The following is a 15,602-nucleotide window of genomic DNA, read 5'->3' on the forward strand; positions in this document are numbered from 1 at the left end:
CAGAATTGCGAGTCTTGCCTTATCGAAAGGAACAGTTATTCTTCAGCTTCTGCTGATCCCATTTGAGATTGCTGGCTTGGTGTTGCCAACACTTTTGATGTTTCAAAACTTACTAAATAAGATAATAGGAATCCCATTGTTTTTAAATACTTATTTTTAAATATTGGCAATGTAATTTATTTCTTAAAATTGAATGAGTCACAGGCTAATTAATGGTAAGTGAAAGAAGCCAGGCAGAAAAGAACACCTAAGTATAATTCCATATTTATACGAAGTTAAAGGCAAAAAACATACAAAGCTTGTCTGGTCTCAAGGTTAGAATAGTGGTTATCTTGGGGTATATTGACTGGCAAGGGGCACGAAGGAGTTATCCAGGTGCTGGAAGTGTTCCACATAATGATCTGAATGGTGTTACTTAGATTCATGTGAAACTCATGAGCTGTACACTTAGGTTTTGTGCCATTACTGCTTGTAATTTTAAAGAAAAATGTGGGTCAAACAAAACTGCAGTCTACCAGTTTTCAACCTCTATAGGTTTCTTGAGTTTTACTACTCAAATCAGTCTGAGGACTATGTATCTGCAACACAGTTTTGTCTCATAAGAGAATTGTTAATACTGTACTGAGTTTTGGCATTGTATCACATGGAAGAATGTTTTGAAGAAACAACTTAAGAATTTTTTTTAACCGTAGATGCTAAGTGGGAGAAATTTTCCCAGATAGTACGAGAAATGACTTGGGAGCACTTGATTTGCTTTTAAAATTATAATTAGTAACGTTTTCCTCTGTAGCTTACTAAGAAGTTCAGAGCCATATTTGGGACTCTCCTCTAGCATAGAGTATAGAACCTTACAGCACATATTTTGAATGCTAATCTTATCCACAAATTAGATGTATGCACTCTGTCATTATCTAGCAAGCAGAATAAGCATGATAAATTTTTAAGCTTGAAATTGGTGTTGGGAAGTATTTAAATTTAAGTTGAAAAAATTTATTCCTGGTTATAAAATTGTGATTGGGGGTGAATTAGCATTGTATATAGTGTTAAATTATAAATGGGGAGAAAAATAAAGTCGTGCTTCTCTTTTAACTGGTGGTCGTAGTGATAACTAAGTAAAAAGATTGAATAATTTGCCTGGTATGTAATAGATGCTAAATAAGTTGTGTTTTTTTTCTTCCAGTCCCCTTGGCAATGAAGACCCACCAGCTCCCTTCAAAAATTCTTTTTAAAAAATTATTAAATAAGATCCGAAGCCAAAAATCTCTCTGGACAATTAAATCCATGTCTGAGGATGAAAGTGAGGAGACTGCAACTGTTAGTGGAACTGAGAGCGAAGCACCAACAGCTAAATCAGGAACGACTGCTGTCGAAGAGAGGACGTTATCCTCTGGGCAGGAACAAGGTGCTTCTCTAATAGTCTCATTTTGTAGTCCATCAACCCTTTCTAAGTTATTCAAAAGTATCTTCATTTCTGAAAAATCAAATAGAAGTCAAAAGCAAGATAACATTTTAAAGCCCATAATGCTACTACTTAAAGCAATAAGTGTTAAAAACTTTAGTGAATCTCCTTCTAGACCTTTTTCAATGTAGTAGTAGTATTCATATATATTAATTTCAGAGTAATTGATGAACTAAAAATTAACCAATTTCCTGTTGAGACATTTAGGCTGTTTCTAATTTTTCTTATTTCTTGTGCTGCAATGAGCATTCTTTTAGCAAAATCCTTGCCCACATTTTTAATTTTGAAAGAATTCCTGAAGGAGATGAACATGTTAACAGCTTTTGAGTGTACTCTATTGTGTGTTTATTCTTAGAGTTTTATCATCTGGAATTTTTGAAAAATGTGGTTGGGTTTGTGTGGAAATGTTTTGCTACCAGGCTTCTAAAAGAAGTGACTTGTAGTTTGTATTTTGGATTTCATCTTAAGTATGACAGAAAGCCTTCTGGAAACAACTCTTCGCTTGACCTCTTGACCCCACCCTCTCTTGGTATCCTATGTCACTGACTCCTCCTTCAGGGTTTCCTTTGCTTCTTATCCTCATCTCTACAACCACCAGTCATTGCCTCCAGAGCTTGTTTCTCAGATCTCTTTGTATCAACACTCTTGGGTTTTGATCTCTTACGTCATGACTTTATGTTACCATCCATATACTGATGAGTTCCAAGGGTGTCTTTCTAGGCTTGGCCTCTCCTTTGAACTCCACTCATTTAAATGTCTATTTGACAGCTTCCCTTGTATATCTAATTACATCTTAAACTTTTCTAAAACTAAACTCTTGATAGCCCCTTCCACCCTATACCTGCTTTTCCTACAGTTTTTCACATTTCAATAAGTGGCAGTAAAATTCTCTTGCTCAAGCCAAAAACCTTGTTATTCCTGTTCTCTTATATCCTACATCTAAAAAACAAAATCCTGTTGGTCTTACCCTCAAAATATTACGAAGGTCCAGCCATTTCTCACTGCCTACTTTCCTAGTTTAAGCCACATTCATTCTCTAGTGTAGATTTTTGCAATAGCCTCCTAACAAGTCTTCTGTTTTCAGTTTTGCACATTAAATTCCCAAAGTCATCCTGGTAAAACATATATCAGCCCACGTCATTCCTGTGGGGGAAGCCCTCCAACAACTGCCTGTGTGACTCAGTAAAAGCCAAAGTGCTCACAGTGGCATCAAAGCCATACAACACCTCTCCCACACCACTTCTCATCCTCCTTCTTTCTCTGACTTCATTTTTCTACCACACTTTTTATCCCAACCACTGCATTATAGGCACTGGCCTCCCTATTCCTCTATCAGAGCAAACATGACTCACATGGTCTTTGCGATTACTGGTCTCACTCCCTTCCTTCATGTATTAGCTAAGATATCACTTTCTTAGGCCTTCTCTGATCACTCTGTATAAAATGACAAGCTTCCCTCCCCACACCCCTCACTCCCTATCCCCTTTACCCTGCTTTTTCTCCATAGCTCTTATAAACATCTGATGGACCATAAATTTATTTCTTATTTGCTTCTCGACACCTACCCTTTTCTTTCCACCCTGAGCACCCTCCAATCCTGGAACGTAAGGTCCATGAGGATAGGTACTAGATTTTGCTCATTGCTGTATCCCGAGGGCCTAGATGAGTACCTTGTACATAAAAGGTTTTCAGTTAATATTTATTGAATTAATTGAATAGCTTAAAGTAGGAGAGGTAAGTTAGGAAGTCAGGCATACATATGCTAATTAAAGCCACGGGCATGTAAGAACTCTTAGGGGAAAGAAGTGAGACAGGGCTTAAGACCATTTGAGGGACTCCAGCATTTAGTACATGGCAAGAGAAAGGGCAAATAGCGAAGGCAGTTAAAAGGAATGACCAACAAAGTAGGAAATAAAAAGGGCTCTTTCATCTTCAGTCCATAACCAGGTTATTTTGAAAAGGGCCTTGTGTAAGTAGGCTTTCTCTAGCCTCATCTTGCTCTATTTTACCTGTGTCCTTTGATGCTTTTCTGTTATGTTTGAAACTGTTAACGTGGCTTTTTAATGGGTTCTCCTTTTCACAGTTTTAGACTTCCATCGGTTTTATATTAGGCTTGAATTTAATGTATAAAATATATGATTATCTGGAAGGTGACTATATCTTAATTAAATTAGACATTTAGGTGGACCAAGATTGAATTGTTAATCTAAATGCAGATTTTTGTTACTTTGTTTATAATTAGGCTTGACAGTGATAATATGTCCATAATTATCTATTACAGTTGAAAGTGATACGATAACAGTTGACTCTGGACCACTTACTAGTGAGGATAAACCACTTTCATGTGATAGAGACTCTAAAAAGGAACAAGGTACTTCTTTTTATCACATCCTCAAATTAAACTTATTTGATTCTTTAATTTTTTTTCCTAATAAAATTTCATGTAGTGAATGAATAAAAGGTATCATAGTAGTGTCAGAATTCTGAATTATTGAAATGAATTTTTGTTTTGGGGATTCTCTTAGAAATAAAAGAGACTCAGCCTATCACAACTGTAGCTCAGAGTTCAGTACTACTTCATCCTCAAGAAGAAGCAGCCAAAATTAGAATGGCAGCAAGGCAGAAACAGGTAATTTGAAATTTTTATTTTTAAAGGTTACTTTCTACCCTAAGGTACTATACCTTTGTTTGACCAATGACCTTTGTCTTACTATCTGGCTGCTTTTGATACCATTTATTCTATCTTGTCTTACACATTTAGCTGATAGAAGGCTCTTCATTTTCACTTATACTACTCATTTGACCCTTATGGCATTCTGCTTTGTATTTTATACTTTTGTATGTACTTTATCTTCCCGATAAAATTCATAAGTTTTTTTAAAGGCAGAAACTGGATTTTAAAAATTGAATCCATTCTACATAGTTTATGGTACAATGCCTTATACATAGTAAGTGCTCAATAAATAATTATTGAATAAACAAGTCCCTGTCATAATGTTGGACACTCAGCTGGGCTTTATAATTCCAATTTTTTTTTGAAAAATAGTATTTCAGAAGAAAAATTTAAATTTAACCTCCTTAACTATAATTTGCATCTCATTTACTTTAATAAAAGATTTTTTAAATACAAATTACTTTAAAAGATGCTAATTAGTACTAAGCCAGTCAGTTTATAGTTATAGTTTTCCAAAAATACATCTGGAGAGTACACAGTATTCTTCTCAAATAAATGTTTTCTAATAATATTCCAAAGCAGTATTGTCCATTAGAACTTTTTGTGGTAATGGAGGTATTCCATGTCTATGTCCAATATGGCAGCCACTAGCTACATGGGCTTTTGACTACTTAAACTATGACTAGTGGAACTGAGGAATTGAATTTTAAATTGTATTTAGCTTGGGCTAATTTAAATTTTAATAGTCACATGTAGCTAGCGACTTGTACTGATAATGCGGTTCTAAAGGTACTGCAGAACTGTAAACAGTCTAAATTCACTGGCTCCTGTGAGCAAGGGAAAGTAAGGAGAAGGAAGATAAGAACTCGGCTACAGCTTGGTTAATTATTAATATTAACTATTGCCTGATTAGAAATAGGTAAAGTGTCAGATTGAGGCATTTTTTATTTTGAAAACAAGATCATTCTTCATTACCTCTCATAGAAGTATTCCTCTTAATGAAACTTCACATATATTCCTTTTTCTACTTTTTCATTAAATATTTATCTATGTATCATGCTTGTATGAGGAACTATACTAGGTGCTAGATTTAGCAGGCGAAACAGACAAGTTCCTGTACTCATGAAACTTAGTGACTCTGACACATGTTCTTATCACATGCATCTGTGTGTGCATTGGTATAATATTAGAGTTTGGGTGTCATCCCTCTGCCTGTGTCTGACCACCTGTTTCATGCCTATCAGAAAAGATATGGAATGTTCCTCATTGTATTATCATTTGGCTTTCTCCTTTATGGGTATGCCTAAGAAATCAAAGTGTTTGGGGAAGTTTTGTTATTTAATTTCTTTAGTTAGTCTTATGGAGAACACAGTAAAATTAAAGGTGTGAAGACAGAATTTGTCTGAGCTTCATTTGCTACTTCTCTGGAGGTGGGTCTTCAGTGATGATCAAGATTTCACTATATTCCCAGGAAATATAAATAGTTAATGCGTTTATTTTTTCTTCTCTTTCTGCCTCTTTTTTTAATTCTCCCTTTTTCTCCTTTCCCTGCTTTCCCATTTCTCAATCCCTTCCCTCTGGCAGTGGTACAACAGAAATTAAAAATCTCTACTTTCTTTTCACATAATTGGTACTCTTGGTGATAAGACCTATTTCTTTTCAGTGTAATGCTTACTATAAACTTTGATTTTATGTGAGTTTGTTGTTAATAGAATAATCGTTTTTTGTTACTTAGATAATGGAAATAGAAGAGCAGAAGCAAAAGCAGTTGGAATTACTTGAACAAATTGAACAACAGAAGTTAAGATTAGAAACTGATTGCTTCAGGGCTCAGCTGGAAGAAGTAAAAAGAAAAAAAGCTCAACAGACTGGGGTAGGATGTGGGAAATCTCATCCCTGCACAGATCATTGGGGGAGAAAAAGAAACTATGAGCAATCTAAGTATTCAGAAAAGTGAAATGCATTTCTAATTCTTACTTGGTAACTTTTTTTAATTTTAATAATGTGTATATATAAATAAGTTTATATAAACTTAATGGCTTTCATCTTTCAGCTTCTAGAGAGTGCCAGTATATGTGACCGTGATTTGTATGTAATGGGAATGTTGAGTTCTTGGACTTGGCACTAAAAGAGAATGGTAGATTACTTTGTTTTATAATAATAGAAGTGCCAGTCTTTTTTATAAAAAAAAGGAAGCTATATGGAATTTTACCATTATAGAACTTCAGTTCATATTAAATACTTGAGTACTTGTTTCTGGATTTGTCTTAGCAGCTTTGTCTTTTATTAGGTTGGCAGTGCTCCAGGATCATGTGCCATCAGTACTGATGAAGAAAGTCATAGGCGGATGATTCGTAACTATCAACATCAGCTTTTACAGCAAAACAGGTATTAGTTAGGATACAATTCATATGTTATAGTGTGTGGCTACATCCTCAGGATTTATTACTTTATTTATGTGAAGATCTTATCGGGATTCCCTTCGAATTATTACAGATTTCTGAAAGGGCAATGTGAATGTTGTTCCTTTTCCACCATGATTATGGCTAACCTTAGGTTGCTCTTAAATTTAAAGCATAGATAATTAAGAATATGGAACATTTTTTTAATCAAAAGAGAATAATATATGTTTGTTTTTGTATTTATTTTTGGTAGGCTTCACAGAAAGTCTGTTGAAACAGCCAGGAAACGATTACTTGAGTATCAGACTATGTTAAAAGGGAAATACCCATCCATGACAGCCACATCGTTGATATCCGATTCTGTTACATCAGTCCCACCACTGAAATCTGAAAGACTCACTGTTGTATCAGACCTTTGGGACCAAGGCCAGAGACCTAAGTTGTGTCCTAACGAATATCAACCTATACAGCTCATACAGATCCCCAAATCAGAACCAGATTATTTTCAGGTTCCACGACAAAAAGGCTTTCCACAAAGACAGATAGAAACAACAAAAACTGATGTTTTAGCCAACCAATGTTTAGAATCACAAGAACGGCCAAAGCAATTTTCTCAGACTGAAACACAACAAAGAGACTATAAATCAGTCCCTGAAGAGTCTCATATACTTCCAGGGGCTCTATCACATGATAGGCTTCCAGTATTCCGGCATTCTAGTGAAATAGCTGAAACATCTAGGGCAACAACTTTTCAAACTTTAGACTCCCAGCAGATTGTTTCAGAGAACAATGAAAATATATCTTCTAAGCTAACCGAACCTTCTTCATTCCTACCACCACTGGTACCTGAGCATTCTTTTCGTACTGTGCCTGCTAAAGTTGAATCTGGAGAAATCCAGGAAACCTTTTCAACCATGAGCAAAAGTGCAGTTTCTGTAAGCCATTCTATAATCAGACAAATGCAGGGTAAGTCTTTGCCATCCTCAGAGAACATCATATCCCAAAAGGGTAACTTGAAGGCTCTCCAAGAACAGTTAGACCTACAGAAGGAAGTTCTTCGCTCAAGACAGAAAGCTCAGGAACAGTTCCTTTTGTGCAAACAAAAAGAATTAGAAGGGCAAACTGGTGTCTCTACATTGCTTCCATTGGTACCTCTGGATTCATCTGCTTCACTGCCTTCTGCCAAAGTTGAATCAGAGAGAATCCGGGAACCTTCTCCAGCTAAGAATGATTCTGCAGTTTCCTCGGGTCATCCTGGGATCCCACAACTTCAGGATAGGCTTTTGCATTTTTCACAGCCTATCTTACCACAGCGACATCATTTTAAATTTCTTCAGCAACAGTTAAATATTCAGAGGGACAGCCTTCAGGCTAGGCGAGAAGCCCAGGAAGTATTATATGTACCTACACAGGGTGATCTGAATGGAAAAGTGCGGTCTGAACAGACCGAGCCCCCTTCTCTCCCATCTCAGGTAGCTCAGCATGCATTTACTTCACTTCTTTCTGCTGGTACTCAATCTGGAAAAATCCAGAAGCAGTATTCATCAAAGAGTGAAGAGGGCCTTCTCTCAAGCCAGTCTGAAATCCCAAAATCTCAGGGTAGCTCTTTGAGTTTCATACCTTTGCATGATAATTTGAAGTTGCTCCAAGAGCAGCTGGCTGCACAGAGGGAAACTCTTCAGCCTGGGCATGAAGCCCGGGTGGAATTACTTTTACATAGACAAAGGGATTTGGGGGACAATAAATCTGGGCAGATGAGTTCTTCATTCCCACCAATGAAAAAATGCAAGCTTCCTAAAACTGAGCCTGGATTTCAGAACCTTTATTTGTCTGAGAAGGAGAGTACTATTTCCTCAAGTCACTCGGTAATGCCAACGTTTCAAGATGAGTCTCTCAGTTTTCCACTGCATAGCCTGCCACAGCAAGAAAATCTGACAACTCTCCAAGGACAGTCGCACATACAGAGGGTAATACTTGGTGCCAAACAAGAAACCCAGGAATTTGTACACAAACAAAGTGAATTAGAAAAAGGAATTTCTTCTGAACAGACTGGCACTTCTTTATCCCTATCGCAAGTAACTGAATCTGAAAGGTGCCAGGAATTTATGTCAATCAATAGTGACAGTACGGTCTCCTTGAGCCATTCTAAGTTCCCAAGATTTCAGGAAAGAGTTATGAGATTTTCACAAGGTAATTTGGAGGAACATCAAGAACAGCTGGACACAGAGAAGGAGGCCATTCGTTTTAGCCAGAAAACCCAAGGAAATGTATCTTCTGAACAAATTGGTTCCTCCTCATTCATCCCCCAGTTAGGACAGTTTTCATTTACTTCATTACCTTCTGAATCTGGTATAACCCAGGAACCTCTTTCAACAGAGAGTGATGGTAAAATTCCTTCAAGCCATTTCCAGATCCCACAATTGCAGGATAGGCTTTTGAGAATATCCCAACTTATCCAGCCTCAACAAGATAACTTGAGGGCACTTCAAGAACAATTAGCCACACAGAGGGAAGCCATCATTCAACCTAGACAGGAAGCCCAGGAAGAATTACTTTTACATAAACAGAGTGAGTGGAATGAAGGAATATCTCCTGATCAGATTGACACCTCTTTCTTACCCTTAAGTGGACAACATTCATTTGCTTCATTACCTCTTGCTGAATCTGATAGAATCCACGAACCTTGCCCAACTGAGATTGACAATACAGCCTCTTCAAGTCATTCTGAGAAACCAAGATTGCCTGATAGGCTTTTGGGTTTATCACAGCCAGTTTTACCTCAAGGTATATTGCCCAGACAAAATAAATTTGAGGAAAATTTATCTTCTGAGCATTTTATCCAACCTCACCATGGTGATCTGAAGGTATTTCAACAGCAGTTAGATATACAAAGGAAAGCCATTCGGTTTAGACAGGAAGTCCAAGAAAAATTGCTTTTGCAAAGACTAAGTCAATTGGAGAAAAGGGTATCATCTGATCCGACGAGCTCCTCTTCATTGTTATCCCAGGTAGCACTGCCTGTTGCTGAATCTGAAAGAATCTCAAACTCTTTTCCAACAAGAAGTAACAGTACTGTTCCCTCAAGTCATCCTGAGATCCCCAGATCACAGGATAGGCTTTTGAGTTTATCACAGCCTTTTCTGCCTCAACAAGAACATTTGACAGCACAATCGGATTTACAAAGGGAAGTAATGCATTCTGATGAGAAGGCCCAGGAAGAACTGTTTTTAAACAAAAATAACTTGACTGAAAGTGAATCTTTGGAGCACGCTATTCCCTTTTTGTCTCTACCCAAGGAAAGAGAGCATTTATTTATTCCACTACCATTTGCTGAAGTGAAATCTAAAGACATTTGTGAACTGGATTCATTCAAGAATGGACATGCAGTTCCTTCAGGCAATTCTGTGGTCCCCAAATTTCAAGATAGACTTTTGAGTTTTTCACAGCCTATCTTAGCTCAGCAAGATAACTTGGGACTTGAGAAGCAGTTGGATCTACAAAAAGAAATCCTGCATTATAACCAAAAAGCCCAAGAAGAACTGCTAGTACAGAGACAAACAGAACTGCAGCAGCAGATACAGAAACACCAAGAGACTTTGAAGGATTTCTTTAAAGATGGTCAGGTACGTATCAAATGGGTATCTAAGAATTAAACAATGGAATTAACCTGGCTCAGACAAGCTAAATTTTTTTTTTTTTTTTTTTTAATTTTAGGCCTAAATAAGTTCTTAGTTATTGAGAATAAGTGGTTTGATCTTAACTGCTTTAATTTTCTACTTTAATGTGGACATCAAAACATAAAATTAAACTACCTCACATGGTGTTTATGAGGTTAATAGTTATTTGAAGCCCAACTAATTTCAGCCCGTAGTTTGATACAACCAAATGCGAACACTCTTAAAAATATAGATTGTCATATGAAGTTTTGTTATAAAGGGTTTCGAGCTTACCATAAGATTAAATTGTAAAATAACCAGTTAGCAGAATTAATCTTATGCAAATAGCAGACCTTGTACTTTCTGTATAGCACTTTTCGACATTTGTATATGAATCAAAATTAGTATTATCTTTTTCCTTAATTGACAATGTTAATGCCTGTTGTATAATTGAGATGATTTTAGGCTGATGGACAGCTGGACCTGCTACTTGTTACTGAATTATTGAGAAGACTGGCATGGTCACTCAGATATTCATAGTTTCTTTATATGGGAGATGAGTATATTCTCATAAATATGAATGTCTTTTTTTTTTTTTTTCCTTTAAAGGCCATTTCCTAAAGTTATGATTTAGCTTAAATAGAATTCTATAAATCCTTTGACGTTCAGGAGAAGTTTGAGTCAAGTTAATGAGAACTGGAGTTCTAGGGATTTACTGGTCATTTGAAGGAAAAACAATGGGAAAAGAAAAGCAAATGGGGGATACTCAAGTAAAATCCCTTGTTGAAAGGTACAGTGGAAGCTAAGTTTTTAGGTCGAAGGCTGTGAGTAGTTGTACTTTCCAATGGTAATATATCACCCTTTTAATATTAGAAGCATTTTTTATTTTTATCTGTTGATAAAAATAGTATGATTGATGGAACTATTTATTTGGTTGCGGTTCTAACTTAAGAGGGAGATAAGAATCTTATCACATGATCCCTCATCCTTTGTCATACTTACCCTCATCTGTCTACTGTTTCAGACAAGTAAGTCCACACTTGAAAATGATTTAAAAACCCAGATGCTCAGGGAGTGGCTTCCTCATCTCCAAGACCAAGCTAGAGATGGTCCTGAAGACATTAGTCCTGCAGATAAAAGCAATTCTGATGATAATCATCAGCTGCTTTCAGAAGATAGTAGCACCAAACAAAATGGTAAGATAATTGGATTTTATTGTAATTATTCAGCTGATTATTTTTTGCTTTCACTTCCTGCAACTTGCTGGTTGAAAAGAAGTTTATAGTATATTAATAGATTTGTATCCTTCCTAACTTTGTCATTGACTTGATAGGTGAGCATCTGAACAGAGAACCGGATAGGAGAGCCTCAAAGCCACCTGTAGCAAAAGTGAAATGTGGATTGGACTTGAACCAACATGAACTTAGTGCTATTCAAGAGGTAGACTCACCAGCAAGTGGCAGACCTTCTATACTAGGTAAACAGATGGTTTGTGAAATATGGTTTTTAACAGTTTGCCAGTTTTCTACACCTTTGTAGAAATTAAGATGCTAATTTTTGTTGTTATTGTTGAAGAATTTGGCTTTGAGTACTTGTGAAAGGAAAAAAATGATTTACATAAACTATACAAAATTTGGACTTAGAAAAATGTGGCAATAGGTAACTAGGTTTTTCTTATCTATGGGGGAGACTCATTTACTGTAGACAAAAATTCTTTGACATCCCTTATTCTGACACTCTAGTGTCCATCTGCTTCCTTTCACGTTTGCCTTTTAAACCAGTTTCTTTAGGATAGAGCTCAGTTTTTTCTCTTTTCCCATCTTGCTTTCCTACTTCTGTACCTTTATTGTTCTTTTCTTATATCTTTTATAGGATAAGTATTATGCTTAAAATCCTGGCTTTAAGGACAGTTAGGTATATTTTTTCACTATACTTCTTGCTAGATCCAGTTATCTAGAAAGATTCCTCCCTGAGACTGCTATTTGAATTTCATAATTATTTTTAGATTTCAGATTTACCAAATAACATTCTTGATCAAATTCATTGAAGCAAATCCTTTTTAAAGAAGAAATTAGCTTTGTTAGTACAAAGGTACATAGAAGTGTAATGTTAATATTAGCTATTTTGGTCTTCAGCCATAAAACATTATATCTTTGTTTCTGGCTGAAAGAATTAAAGAAGGTAGAAACTGAGAGTCATTTTTAAGAGTCAGTCCCCTTTCTGCTTTCTTATTATGTCTTATGGAACTTAAAACAGAGTAATGATTTTATTTATTACTAGGCTTTAGAAGCTTTTCTCATATTTTGTACTGTTTGTCAAACCACAGCTTCGGGAATTGATTGGTGCTTTTCCTAATTCAGAATGAACATTGGGAAATTCTCACCATTGATTCTTATAATTTAATGAATTATGTTTGAGGTTGCAAAATATCACCTGTCTAAAAGGAAAGCTGCGTACTATTCGTTGACCTCCACTTCGTTACTTTTTAGCCTTCTTTTTCTAGTGAATAGTACCCCAACATGTCTTGAGATTTCCTTTGTCTACCTGTCCAACACTCTATAAGTCACCAGTTCTTCTCAGTTCTACTTGGTCAACTCAGGAATCTGTCCAATTCTTTCCATTCCCACTACTACTCATTTAATTCAGGCCGCTATTTCTTTCATGAATGGCTCCTACATCTCCCAGTGTCTCCCTGGTTCCAGTCTAGCTTTGCTCTAATTCATTTTCCTATAATATACTAAGAGTAATTGCCCTTCATTTCTCCATGTTTAAAACTCTTCAGTGGTTTCCTTTTGGTATGAGGAATAAGTCCAAATTAAGTCTAAGTCTCTAGTTTCACCTACCAGGCCCTTCATGATCTCACTCCTCCCTTCAGGGTTGGCTTAAGTGCCACTTGTCTGGTAAATATTTCCTGAATTGTCAGATATCTCTCTCATGTGCTCTTTAGGAGCTTTTATTATAGCCTTTATCATACCACTTTGGGTAATACTTTTAATCAAAATATTACAGGCAGATAGTTTTAAAAGGTAAATAGTGCTAAAGGTTATAGCATGAAACATATCTTCCTGCTTTACCCACCTCCTTACCCCTTAATCCTACTCACCAGAAGCAGTCACTTTTCAAGTCTTTTAAGTGTTTCTTTTTGTTTTACCTCTATAGTTGGCAGTGGATTTTAGCAAAATTAAGCTAAATTATTATCATGCTGATGTGTAAATATTTTTCACTGCTGAGACAATTAGTATTCTACGATTATATTTCCTATTTGTAAAACTTTTGTCTCCTCTTTTTCATTTGCTTAAAGCTTATGTTGAATGTCTGTCTTCCCACACTAATCTGTTAAATATCACTAATATAATTTGAGGTTACACCATTTTCTCTGTTTGTAGAACACTTTTTAGTTGAAAGTTGGACGACTTATGTCATATATTTTTAACAAGAGTAGTATTGTCCCCAAAAGGGATAAAAATTGGTTTGGGGAAGGAGAAAAAGTCTTAACTCTTTTTATGTACCAAAGCACAGATGTACATAAAAAGATATACAGTATATCTATACTGTATAAAATTTCATGGAGTTAGGAGTAAATTAAAAGGAAAAAAAAACTCTAAAAAAGGCTCCTTAGCTAGGTGATGATGATAAAAAGTAATGTTGAAAAATACTGATCTGTATTGATCTCCCAATTTTCTTTATTATAGTACATTTCATTTTCTTTTGGTTTTACTTCCTGGGAGAATTTCCTTAACTTCTGACTTTTCTTAGGAACTTTCATTTTGACTGTCAAATTGTAGTTTACAAAAGCTTGTTCTTTTTCCTGATTTTTTTCCCTTATTCATAGCATTCTTCTATTTTCATGGATGCAAGATATTACTTACTTTGAATTTTTATAGAGTTTTATTTATTTGGGTTCCTGTAGTTTCTGTTTGTCTGAATTCCTTTGTTCCTTTTTTTTTTTTAGATATTTTAGAGGCTTTCTCTAATAGCTTGCATATTGGAGTGGGACACTAAAAGGCTAATTGGGGATTCTGTAGGCAGGGGCCTTGTGTATTGCTGGATTTCATTGGAGACCCTCAACTTAATATCTGTGGTTCTTTTCCTTAAAGCAGTTTACAATTTAGTTTCTTCAAAGATCCTTCAAGCTTGATACACGTCTGGCTGCTGCTGACATGCAGCCAGACCTGGGGGATCTGGGTTGAGAATGCAGACTTTCTTTTAATAGGCCTGATATTTTTTAATGGCATTCTGTCTCTTCCTTCCACCCTTGCACCTTTCGGTGCCTGATCCCCCTGAATTCAGAGTGTATCAGACTCCAGCGTTTCTCTGGAGAATAAACCTTTAGTCGACTCTGGGGATGATGTTGAGGGACAGGGATGTCCCTGGCTGGGAGGGATCTGTTCCAAATACATAGTTTTAAATATTCTCCCTGACATACACCTTCCTTTTGCAATAACTGGTGCCTTTAATAACCAAGTTTTTTAGGGTTCTGCACAGTAAATTAGCTTCTACTTTTGAGAATATTCTACTCCTTTGTTTGCTTGTTATTTCGGTACCAAAGTTCAACATTCAGAGAAATGCATAAATCATCAGTGTTTACTTCAGAGATTATCACTGTAATAACCACCTCCACATACATAATCACTGCCTTGGTCAAGAAGTGGAATGTTGGAGAACTCCATAAACCCGTCCCTTTCCCTTCCCCGGTTACTGTTTGCTCAGTTCTCCCCAGGGTAAACCCCTATCTTGATTTCTTATACCACTGATTAGCCATGGCTATTTTCGAACTTTATGTTATGAATGCATATTATGTCTTATAATGGTGAGTAAATTCTCCAGGCATTTTTCCTATTATTAGTCAATACTGAAGCATTATCTGGATTAAGATGTAGGTATATCATCTTAGTAAAATTGAAGTAAAATAATTTAAAAGCCTGTGTGAAAGAAAAGCAGTTATCATTTTCTTGCTACATATATCAAGTCTTTCAGAGTTTAGATTTTTGCCCCATAATCTAAATTGCCATTTTAGTTTTGGTTAGCACTTGAAACTTAAGTGGAAATCTAATGAGTCCATTTCTTCCCCTACCAGGTAAATCAGATTTTTATCAAGACAGAGACCCCCTGCGGGTCTCTGTTAGTCGAGAACAAAATTTCCTTGAGACCTCACTGGACCACGATCCATTTGGTCGTCCTCCCCCAACTGACCAGGAGAAGGTCTGTGGTGATGATTCTGATGAAGCAGGTGAGAGATAGAGAAATTGAAAGTGGAATTGCTGTGCGCAAGGGTATGTGGACAGAAGATATTTACTATAGTGTTATATGTGATGAAAAAGGATGAATCACTTTAGTGACCGTCGGGAATGGAAGCATTATGGTGCGCCCATACTGTGCAGTTCTGCGTGGTGTCGAATGAGTAGGTGGAG

At 36.3% G+C, this 15,602-nt stretch overlaps 1 protein-coding gene across 3 annotated transcripts in view; it reads left to right on the plus strand.

Annotated features, from left to right (window-relative positions):
* CEP295 (centrosomal protein 295) overlaps window positions 1-15,602 on the plus strand; it is a 50,281-nt gene that overhangs the window by 24,227 nt on the left and 10,452 nt on the right. For all 3 annotated transcript variants that reach the window (XM_006907474.3, XM_015585976.2, XM_015585977.2), the window contains exons 10-18: window positions 1,181-1,402; window positions 3,741-3,830; window positions 3,985-4,088; window positions 5,869-6,006; window positions 6,424-6,521; window positions 6,789-10,158; window positions 11,216-11,387; window positions 11,525-11,668; window positions 15,269-15,421. In XM_006907474.3, coding sequence (XP_006907536.2) covers window positions 1,181-1,402; window positions 3,741-3,830; window positions 3,985-4,088; window positions 5,869-6,006; window positions 6,424-6,521; window positions 6,789-10,158; window positions 11,216-11,387; window positions 11,525-11,668; window positions 15,269-15,421 — 4,491 coding nt within the window. The remainder of the gene's footprint in view (window positions 1-1,180; window positions 1,403-3,740; window positions 3,831-3,984; window positions 4,089-5,868; window positions 6,007-6,423; window positions 6,522-6,788; window positions 10,159-11,215; window positions 11,388-11,524; window positions 11,669-15,268; window positions 15,422-15,602) is intronic.

This window comes from Pteropus alecto, unplaced genomic scaffold (assembly GCF_000325575.1).
Source record: "Pteropus alecto unplaced genomic scaffold, ASM32557v1 scaffold12, whole genome shotgun sequence".
NCBI classification, from domain to species: Eukaryota; Metazoa; Chordata; class Mammalia; order Chiroptera; family Pteropodidae; genus Pteropus; species Pteropus alecto.